An 11,295-nucleotide genomic window follows, 5' to 3' on the forward strand; every position below is an offset into this window, starting at 1 on the left:
TTCGGTCCTCCAACAAACACAAAGGAGATCACCGGTGGGCTCCATGAAGGCTCCAAACAGCAGCGCTCCCTCCAAGTTGTATCCCCCCCCCCCCCCCCCCCCCCGCCCAAAAGCCCACCTAACCAGCTGGAAATGCTACAATAAGCAAACAGCGCAGCACAGTGGCCGGCACCGTGATGGTTTGCGGTCCCCAAAATCAAATGCAAAAGCCTCCGGGGACAAAAGGTCAACTGGAGGAGGCCTCAATGAGGTGTAAACGGCTCGCTTTGTGTGACTGCAGCATTTGTCCCAGTGTGTGTGTCACACGATGTTCCAGTCGGTCTCCTCCTCTCAGCACTTTCCTTCAGACCAGGTGGTCTGGGAGGGGGGCTGTAGGGAGGCTGCTATGTTTCTGGGCTGCGTGGCCAGTTGTAGCAGTGCAGAAAGGTGGCAGATGAGCATGCACTCACGTGCACTCACATGCACTCACATGCACTTACATGCACTCACACTAAAGGGGAAATGCAGGCAGTCCGGCTCCGTGAACAAGCAGTGAGAAGTCAACATCACACACAAAGGGAGAGCTACATCATGAGCGTATATTTGATGATATATCAACGTAAGGGTCATGTGATTTCAGACAGTCCCAACTTTAACCTATCAGAGATAGTACATGTATGTGTATTTACGTGTGTTCCAGTGTATTAAATAATATACAGCATATACGTATATTTGTGCTTGACAATACACAAATAGTACCTGCTAAGCATTGTGGGTATACTCACAGTGCGCATTGGGCCTAACTATCTAAAGTCGTACCTTATTGCTTTAATATAGTACACCTTGTGACTCACTCTCAATCAGAATGCTGGATTTCATCTACCCGTATTACAGTTTTTGCCCGTTGCTTGAACACATTTTGTAAAATTGCGCTCATTGTCCCAAAACACTAAACGCAAGTAAACATGACACAACACTGGGAAATATACCATCTGTGTCAAATTGAAACTCTACTATCAAAACCTTCCTTCGTCAAAATGCAACTCTGATGACAAAATGACACATACATGCATAATATGAATACACTTTCAGATCAGCAGCAACACACTAGTCTACTTTATACTGGGGCCTTTTTGTAGCTGGCTGTTTAGTGTTCAGTGTTTTCAGGTGTGTGTCTAAGTCTTTTCAATTAACCAATGTGTGTTGTATTTTGAATAGATGTGTTTTCCCAATGGTACCCTGAGATTTAATTTTTGAACTAAGTGTCTTATATATGAAACAGTTTGTAGTGTCTAGGAGCAAGTGTGTTGCAAAAAGGAGCAAGTGTGTTACAGAATTGCAACTAAAGTGCAAAGCAGCACGTTTGTTTAAGGTATAGTTACAACAACTTCAAGTTATGTTACTTTTGTTTAAACCTGTGTCGATAGTGTTCAAGCAACAGGCAAAAACGGTATTATGCTCACTACTGGATGGGACGCACCTATAAAATCACTTTATTTTAGGTGATTTGCAAGAATTTCTTGTGTTATTAGAGATGATTGTGACTAAATTACTCGTCCATTAACATTAGTTATTGACGTTGTTCTGATACCGACATGATGCCTGGTAAGCAGCCGTAACAATCGATCGTCTGTGATGGATGCAGGTGGCCTCAGGGAACAGTTTGTGGGGAGTATTTGGTGCTGCCGGACCTCCTTTGGGTCTTGTCCGAGGTGGATGCCGGCTGCAGCCTCTGTATGTTCTGGCTGAACGGCATCATGAAGTCGTCAAAGTCCGCCTCCAGGGACAAGAGCTCCTTCCGTCTCTCTATCTTTGACATCAGCTGACTGGTGGTGGGCGGCTTCCCCCAAACCTGAGACACGTCAGATGCTGTGACTGTTTGAAATGATCCTGAGGAGCGCTGAGTGGGTTTGAATGGTGATGAGCCCTACCGTTTTTGGCACAAAGGCGATATCCACTGTGTTGGTTCTCCTCCTCATAATCCTGGTGTTCATCAGGGTGACGCTCCTGGAATCCCTCTGAAGACGAGCGGCTGCCGGCGCCTCTGCGTGCGCCGATGTCTCCGCAGTAACGTCCTGTAGGGGACAACATGATGTTTTTAACCGAGTACTCTGTGGAGTTACTCCAAATCGAGGGCCTTCAGGTGAACAGGACAAAAGACCTTAACTGACAGGGTGACACTTTTTCCTTTTCTTTACAACAGTCCCTGTTTCCCACCTCTGGTCCATCTTTACCACCAAACTCCCACGTTGGCACATCAGCTTCCCTTCTATGTTCGAGCCTGTTGTTGGTATCCAGTGAATAATAGGAATTTCGTTTTGTGATGACAATTTTCATATTTAGCTAACGCAACAACAACAAACCAATTAAGCTGTGAATGTGAAGGCGTTATAAAGTAACATGTTGGTGAGCCTTTAAAACCTGAGGGAATCAAGCAGTACAGTGAAATACTTCATTTTAGGTAAGATTGGCACTGCCTTCACCTCTTACATCAATGCATGTGAATGAGAATTGGGCAACAACCATGCAGGGTTTTCTGCATGCATGCATAAATAAATAAGAAATATAAATATCTTCTGAAATGGTCTTTGAATACATATTGATAGTGGGGTCCCTAACCCTACAGTAATTAGTAAGCTGGCACTGTTGTGCATTCAATTGAGTTGTATTCATGTGTGATGATGTAATTCCCCATAAAGAGACCATGTTTTACTGGATGTATAAAAGGGTGAATGCTGACCTCACCGACCAACTAGAAGTTAAAGATTCTCGTCTAACTTGGACTGTAGATCATTTTTTTATAAAAAGCAATCGTGTCCTTCTCATTTACAGGAAGCTATTTCTTACCAACTCGGTGATACGTTTCACAGGTTCAAGGGCACATGTGAGGGTTACATTGCAATGAAAAGCATCTGGTTTAGACTTGAGGCAAATTCTCATGAGTTCCATCGGATCAGTTTCTGGTAGAAATGGGGGGATTTTGGTCATTCTTTTACTAAAGTCTTCTTCTTTTATTGCAGGAGCAGCCCAAGGAAGTGAACTTATTTGCTTTTCTTGGTTAGGATTTGAAAATGCTCCTTTGTCCATTGTACCTGTGGAAAATCTATTCTAGGTGGCTCACGTTTTCTCCTTCCACCCCTCACTCCATACAACCCATAAACAGACTATAAATATTCCTCAGGAACTTCTGCTACAGCATCAGTGGCTGAGGATAAAATGAAACGCTCCAGGTGTTACACGGCACATCTGGGAAGGTTTGCTCACAAGCTGCTGCCTTAAAGGAGTCTATTTAGTGGCAGGCTGTGGTTTGTCATGCTGAAGGCTGAAGGACACAGATGAAAAAACAAGGGTGGCAGATTACCTTTCACTTTGAAATCGCGGCTTGTGACCATGGTGATTGACACGGTTGTTTTTGTGGACAGATCATTAAGAACAAATTGAAATGACAATTTACAGGAAAAGGTTGAAGCCACAAGACCCGAAAGTGTTTGTAGCAGAGATTTTATTGGAGTTACTTGGGTACCTTTGCCTGAGCAGGTTTTGCCTTTTGAGCCTTGCCCCCCTTTTCCTCCGCTGCCTCCTTTGCTTTGGGCAGAGAGTCCATCTTGTCTTTGACCAAGTCAATTATCCTTGAGTCCGCAAAAGCTCTGGCGATGTCAAGGCAATTTTGTTCTGAAGGGAAATAAAATATGGACATTTAAAGCAAGGAGGAACTTTCCAGACTAAAAGTTATTATTATAACGCTCCTATTTCATACGTTGCTTCTTGAAAATGCAGTACAGTTCAATCATGTGTCCCTGCCCTTGTCCCTGTGTTCATTTCAATATGTCAAATGAAATGTAATACAGCCTTCGAGTTTTAAATGAACTTGTACTATGTGTTGCAGATGGACAGTCAGACCTTTCTTGTTCTCTGCGGTGACACTGGCGCCCGCCTTGATGAGGACGTCCACACAGGAGGGTCGAGAGCTTTCGATGGCTCTGATGAGGGGCGTTCCTCCGCCGAGGGCCCGGGCCTCTAGGGAGGCCCCGGCCGCCAACAGGAGTTCAACGACTTCCACTTGGCCAGCGTGAGCGGCGTGGTGGAGGGGCGTCCAGAAGAACTGGTCACACACATTCACATCCGCCCTGCGAGACAAAGACAAGAACCTGGTCCAGTCAAGTACTCACAAGGCAAGTCTTTAGTTAAGATTCTGTGGGATTCGTTTTGAATATTAGATATCCAGCTTATCTTAGTGCAGCATTTAACAAACTCGGGTTGTGGAAATGCCTGCTTGTTAACGAAAGATGAAAAACAGGGTTTGTTTGTGTTTGCCATTGATGTTCAATACAAAACGTTGTCTGCGATGTAACCGGACACAGCGGCTGGGACTTTGCCCATATCTCGTATATCTCCAGGATAATAACTTGAAACCTGCATATTCATTCTTTACGGGCAGCAGGAACACGTCAACAGCTGAAAAAATGAAAATTGACTGAATCTAGGTTTATCACCTTGTTACTATTAAATAAAGCTTCACATTGTTTCACTTCACTCCAATAATGCTCATGAATGCAACACGGCAGCAGGTGTATCGCTTCAGTGAAAGTCTAAAGTAAATAAGAAAGCCAGATGTTTCTCACCCCCGACTGAGGAGGTACTGAGCCACCTGGAGGTTCCCGCTGCAGCAGGCCACCATGAGCGGGGTCTTGTAGAACTGGTCTTGGACATCCACGGGGACCCCCTGATTGAGAGCCAGGTCCAGAGACTCCAGGTCTCCACTCTTCACGCAGTAGCTGATGTTGGCGTAGACGTCCTCTGGCTTTTCTAAATACCATCCTGAGTCATTCATGATGGGATGTTGTGGCGGGTGATCGCGGTCGAAGCGGCGGATGTCTGAGCAGTCGTAGTATGTCTTAATCATGAAGTGGGGTGGGCCTCCGTCCGCTCGCCGGGGCATGAGCTCCGGGGGGAGGGTGCAAATGGGCATGGGGAGGACAAATTTACCCTTCCTCTTGCCTCCTTTTCCTTTTTTCTCTCCCTTTTTCTTTTTGGGCATATAAGAGGAGTGGAGGAACGGTTTCTTGATGTACTTGACACCTTTGATGAAGTCATTGATGTTGACGCGGCCCTCTTTTCCCTTGTCATGTGCCGAGATCACTGTCTTGAGCTGCTCTGGTCCAACGGGAGCTGTCAGGTCTTCCAGCACCGAAGTGAACACGTCGGTGGTAACTGAGTCCGAGTTGGTCCCAAAGGCTTGGTGGAGTTCAGCCTCGTACTCGTGAGTCCAGTCGTGGAGCTTTAGAGCCCAGAGATCTGATGTGAGGCCTACGCGGTTGGATTTGCTGCCTTTCCCCTGCTGCCGCTCTGCTTTCCTCAGCTCCTTGGCTGCTGCTTTGTGACCAGCCTCTCTGGCAATCTGACGTGGCAGCAAACCCTCCTGGTTCTTCAGTTTGGGGTTACAACCTAAACATCAATCACAGGTTTAGGAAAAACATAAACAAATGGTACGATTAGCTGATTCAGTTTGGGAAAGTGTTTTTGTTGAATAAAGCCCTTGTCTTGAGCCTGAGACCAATCAGGTACCAGAGAACTATGTTTGCCTGAACTTAGAAAGAGATGAAATTCCACACAGGAAAATGGTTGGACTCGTCACCTCTCTGGGCCAGGAACTTGCAGCAGTTAGCGTTGCCCGTGGCGGCGGCGTAGTGGAGGGCTGTGCAGTTCTCCTGGTTCATCACCCCCATGTCTGCTGAGTGGGCCGACAGCACCTGTATCAACTGGAAGGCAAATGACACCACAGAGCTGAACATCCACCACAGAATAGGCCTTCAGACATTGATGGTCCTTCATTGCCAGTCTTTGAGAAACATTGTTGCCATGACAACTCCTCCTTCGCCAAGAGAAATTCATCTGATTTTTTTGTTGCAATGCTCACAAACTTGTGGAACTTTGCACGTGTCCTAGAGGATGTAATTACAATACTTCTTCTGGGTTTCTGGCTTCGATGGGGTAGCGCCTCCTACAATTCTTCAGAAGAGCAGCCCCACACTATGAAATATATTTTTTGTACTTATATAACATGGACACTTAAGATAATATCTTGGGACTATGGTCTAAATGGTAAAAACCATGTATACACATAGAAGCAGAGGGAGAACTTTGGTCTAAATAAAAGTTTTATGAATAAATCTTATAACACGTCACTGACTGCAATGGAATAGTCTGACTCTTAACTCAAAGGTGGCTGGTTTGGCCGACCATAGCACACAGATACTATTTTGTGGGATTACATGCATGTGACATATCGTTTTAAAAGTATGTGCAGGGAGATCTCAATTTTTATTTGAAAAAATGTCTCTCTGTGCAGATTCGATAATTGTAACCTGCTATAATATTATATATCTGTACTTACACTCCTCCTTGGATCTTTTTATGATCCACCTTTCATTTTCAGTCTAATTTAAAAACCTTTGTAAAGAAAAGCTACCAGGAGCTTCAGCTTTGGTGGAATGGTGCAGCAGCCATTATGCAAATGTAACTGCAGTGTACTCAGTCCGATCTGTGCCCAACGCTCCGTGCTTGATAACACTCATGGTCTGAGGATATCAACTAGCTCGTTCTCCCTCTGTCGGAGTAATGTGATGGACACCATCAGTCATTTGATGACATTAACAGGATAATGATGATTTGAGCTGGATATGGAGCGTTCTAGTTCATGTTTCTATGTGTTATTTAGCACCCCACAGTGGACCGAGGGGGGGGGGGATTACTGCTCGCAGCTTTACTTGGAGATTTTTGGGGTCAACTACACATATTGTTGTTTTAATATTCATTATCATTATTCTATGATGATTAAGTCATTTTGATAGTACAAAGGTCACACAGGATGAGCCCCTACCACACCTCTAAGAAGCCCCCCATGGCGGCATAGTGCACCGCTGTGAGGAGTTTTCCATCCAGAGCGTTGGGGTTGGCCCCTTTCCTGAGAATGGCTTTAACGAGCCGCAGGGAGCCCGCCTTGGCCGCCTCCATCAACGCGGTGACACCCGTTTTCTGACCAGAAAGAAGGGAGAGGAGTTCTCAGGAGGTCCTAACAAACAGAATACTACTATAACACCATTGCCTCAGTTCCCATAATGCCTCGCTGTAACTCCACATCCTATTGTTTTCACCTGATTTGTTGCGTTAGGGTCTGCACCTGCAACCAGCACGATGAGACACATTGGGCTGCACTGCTGGGCCTTTTCACACATTGCCTGGAAGACATGAGTTCCCTGCGCCGAAACGTTGTTGACGTCTGCCCGGCCCTTCAGGGCCATCTGCAGGCAGCGGGTATGCCGCTTGGTGGGGTAGATGCAGTAGAAGAGCACACCTGAAGAAAGGAAACGCATATGCATTTAAAGTGACCAAGAGAGGGATTAAGGCAAACGGGATACACAATATGTATTTAAAGGGATACAAAGTGAGCAAACAAATCAAAATCAATAGGTGAGTACCAGCCAGACTCCAGGGTGAGGCTGTGGCTGTAAATGTTAGCCACGCCTTGGAGACCGGTCCGGTCTAGTATTGTGTTGTCTAACATGAAACCGGTCCGTGAGGCAAAGAAGGTGGGGCACCGCTGCTCTAATACACTGAAGACAATGCAGGTGACCATGTGACTGTTGAGGCTCCGCCCCCTGGGGAGAAAACGCTTGGCTGTTAGTGCTGAGACGGGGCCAAAGCAGTCCTCGGCGAGTGCAGGAGGATATCAGGTTACTGAGCCTGTGTTCAGGCTGGGGATCACCATTAGAGGTTGATCTGTAATTAGATGTACCCCCGCAATCTGACGGACACATGCACACAAGCGTGCACACACACATAGGTGCAACACTATACACAAGCATGGATCTATGCACACATTTCTTCTCAAGCTGTGCCCCTTTCCCTCTCTTGTCGTTTACAGTCGTCAAAGACACATTATCACAACTGTTTAATAAGGTTTCTGGAAAAGAACTCGTTGGCTGGAGTTGTTGGGAGTTACAGCCTCATTAATACCTTAAAAGAGGCACCATGCAGTCGTGAGACAAGGTACACCTGCTGCACTAACTTGAGATGCAAACCACCTCTATTTGAGAAGTCGATACTTCGAGCTCAGATGAGAATACATAAGTGGAAGTTAATCCGGACACTGTTCCGTTACCTCTCAAATTAAAAACGCTAAACACATAGATTATTTCCATTATAGATCCATGTTGTTTTATTTATGATTAAAAACAGCCAATTTATTTTTTCCATCCATTTAGTTTTAGCTAAATTTGTCAAATTGTCATTAATTTACATAAATTGTGTAAATACCTTACTCTGCAGTTGCTTGTGACCTGTGGTAATCTGTACTTTTCATGCAAATATTTATTGTTCATTTATTGTTTCATGTCATGTTTATTGTAAGAATCTTGCAGTTAATAACAAGATTTCCATCTCAATCAACTACTCTATAAATAAAAGTGTTAAAGGAAAAGTGGGACCACCCTGGGAGAATATACACTAATTTTTTTGCCAATAAATCCTCTCTAAGGAGTACATATTGTCTTTAAACATCTCACACATATGTACTACTCTGCTCTCCCAAAGATTACAATTGTTTCAGAACCCTCCATTAGCTATATGGCAAGAAGGCAACGCCTGGCCTGCAGCAGCTCACCTTTTCCCTCAGTATCTCGAAGTCGCATATCAGCATGGCGCTGGGCCAGCAGAGACATTATGGAATCATTGCCCAGCTCAGCAGCTAACATAGCCGCGGTGTGGCCATTCTTGTCCTGCATGTCAGGATGTGCTCCCAGAGAAAGAAGGAAGCCGACCATGTCTGTAAGGAGTTAAGAGGAGTAAAGAAACAGTCAGGACAACGAGGTGAATCTTTTTTTTGTGGTTTGCAGTACATTCATTGAACTGCAATTTGAGCAGTGTTCTTGTCTACAAGCACCGGGCATTAGTAAAGCTGCTGTGCAGAACAATCTGTTGCAGGATTATATTGATAAATTAACTTAAGTCTAATTACAATCACTGGCTATTTGAAGTATTCAAGGTATGTACACTTCTAATTAGTACAGCAGGCCAGTGATGCATCGTGATCTCTCAACAAACAGAATGCATATAATCACACGGAGCAAAGGAGAGGCCCATTACCCTGATTGTTAGCTGAAGCCGCCACATGAAGGACCCCCGTGCCGCCTTGCGGCTCGGTGAGGTTGATGAGGTTTTCCATCGCGAGGTTCACCATCTTCTCTATCTGCTCGTTGTTGCCTTCATGGACGCACTGCAGCAAGCGGTAGATCTGAAGGACCTGCAGGCGGCCCTCTGCTACTCTGCAGCTCGTCATGGGGCAGAAGGGCTGGTTAAAAGGGAGGATAAAGAGGAGATATGACTTCCTGACATGCATGCATGACGTGCATGCTGATGATAAATGGAGGAAGCAGCACTTTTTGTCATTGCAGGCTAAAGTCAGGTGTGAATAATGTTTCATTCTTTGCTACGGTGCATTTTGGACTTCCTGGAGTGGCTGTGACACACACAATACACAGGAAGCAATTACACCCCTATTTACCCCGCAAGACGTGTACGTTTAGTAAGTTTATTTGCTAACTTTAAATCCCACAAGAGCACATATGTTGTGTGGAGCCAATATAGTTTTATTATGTCAGAACAATCTCTACACATTTGACCTCAAACCAGTTGTGGTCTTACCCTTTGTGAGGTCTCACATCAGTACATTCCACATATTAACGCAACGTTTCCTCTTGACGTTGTTTTTATTCCAATACATGTAAAGTGAAGTTAGTTAGCTAAGAGACAAGCTAACGCGTGACCCCTTTGTTACGGCTGACGTCACTGACCCTGTGACCCCCCTTTGCTGAGTGTTAACGTTACATCCTTATTGTCATAATAACTACTCCGAATATGGCTCCCACGCGTTGTTAATGAACACAACCCCTCGGCCACCACCAGCTAACGCTGGGTTAATTAGTTAAGTTGACTTCTTACCGGCGCTGGGGAAACTTTAATTAAAGGTGCTCACACTCAGTCGTTCCAAAGCTCGTCTGGACAGCGAGGACAGTCACGGGCATGCCGGTTTTAGGTTTTATTTACAAAAACAACCATTCACTTCGTGTGAGCCGGAGAAAAGAAACAAACTCGTCTCCATGGCAACGGCACGCGTGGAAATCCCGGGAAGTACGTTCTGTGTTTTGGGGGCTGTCCGATGCTGCGTTCACATGCCGCTGATGAGCTCGGTAATAAGAAACCTATGGCTCCATACACGACTGCACAGAGGAAATGTGTTGACTAGGCATATTGTAAAGCATGTGTTTATGGTGCATGTTTTAAAATAATATCTAAAGACTAGACTCAAGGAGGTAAACTAAATACAATCTAAAGAATACAGGGAAACGATACTTAAAATGCCCACACGTTGTCGCCTAAACGTCGCATTTCCTCAACATCCTGGAATGAGGTTCTATCCGATTCTCCATCTGATGTTTGTGCCACTTCTCGTAACTCGCAGCACTGCATCTGCATTGTTGACGTCATCCGATTATAATCATAAAGGGAAAGTGGTCATCCTCGGGTCCAACTTTGACCGTCATTATTATTGTATTAACTCATTACGTTACGTCAAGTCGGACCATCTATGACGTCATTCTGAGTTGTGTAGGTAATTAATTAAAACGGGTTCGTATATATATACTTCACTTTTTGGGGGGATATCTGATATTACAAATTGGACTAATATTGTAGAAATCTGAGATGAGACTCTAAAGGATTTTAAAGCTGGCATCCAAATTGATGGATATCAAAAACGTATCGTATTGTTCATTTGGACTGGATAGAATTGAATTAATGATATCCGCAATGCAGATCAAGTGTTTAAACAGATTGCCCTGTGAAGGCTGTCTCGTCTTATCATGCATCCTTACCTCCTTAATGAGTCGAGGTAGAATTACAGCGTCTTTGCCCTTGACTGCCAGTGCATTGATCAGTTACATTATCTCGGGGATGACTTTGTCTGCATGAGTCACAGTGGAATGACTTGAGTGTAGAAAGGGTTCATAAAGAGACTTCTTGATGAGTAATGAATGTGCAGACAAGTGATACTCTCTCTGGCTCTCTCCCCCTGAACACGCGGTGGCACTGCAGTGCAGCACAAGAGGAAGCTTTACAACCATCTCCTTCAAGTCCTCAGCTAAAACCAGCCCACAGCAGTCAAGAGACAGGGTTTCTGTAGAGGCCAGAAATAGAAAGTCGTCCCAGCTGTGTGTACTTGTGAACGCCAATAAAGTGCCAGATGAAATAAGTTTGAGG

General features: G+C 44.9%; 1 protein-coding gene across 1 annotated transcript; it reads right to left on the bottom strand.

The window, feature by feature from the left end:
- Positions 1-263: 263 nt before the first annotated feature.
- Positions 264-11,239, bottom strand: ankef1a (ankyrin repeat and EF-hand domain containing 1a). The gene is made up of 11 exons (XM_037449510.2): positions 9,979-11,239; positions 9,124-9,328; positions 8,642-8,803; positions 7,134-7,333; positions 6,865-7,014; positions 5,615-5,738; positions 4,602-5,424; positions 3,880-4,106; positions 3,503-3,651; positions 1,911-2,054; positions 264-1,831 (listed from the first exon to the last, which is right to left on the bottom strand). The coding sequence occupies exons 2-11, from the start codon at positions 9,314-9,316 to the stop codon at positions 1,631-1,633; spliced, it is 2,373 nt and encodes a 790-aa protein (XP_037305407.2). The 5' UTR covers positions 9,317-9,328; positions 9,979-11,239; the 3' UTR covers positions 264-1,630.
- Positions 11,240-11,295: the final 56 nt, after the last annotated feature.

Source organism: Pungitius pungitius, chromosome 20, assembly GCF_949316345.1.
Source record: "Pungitius pungitius chromosome 20, fPunPun2.1, whole genome shotgun sequence".
In the NCBI taxonomy this organism is placed as follows: domain Eukaryota; kingdom Metazoa; phylum Chordata; class Actinopteri; order Perciformes; family Gasterosteidae; genus Pungitius; species Pungitius pungitius.

What these genes read in the sequence shown, in the direction of transcription:
- ankef1a (XM_037449510.2), bottom strand. Translation starts at nt 9,316, where the DNA reads ATGACGAGCTGCAGAGTAGCAGAGGGCCGCCTGCAGGTCCTTCAGATC. An exon ending in GGCTTCAGCTAACAATCAGG is followed by an intron (nt 8,804 to 9,123) that starts GTAATGGGCCTC and finishes AACTCCTTACAG; the next exon opens with ACATGGTCGGCTTCCTTCTT. An exon ending in TCGAGATACTGAGGGAAAAG is followed by an intron (nt 7,334 to 8,641) that starts GTGAGCTGCTGC and finishes TCCTTTCTTCAG; the next exon opens with GTGTGCTCTTCTACTGCATC.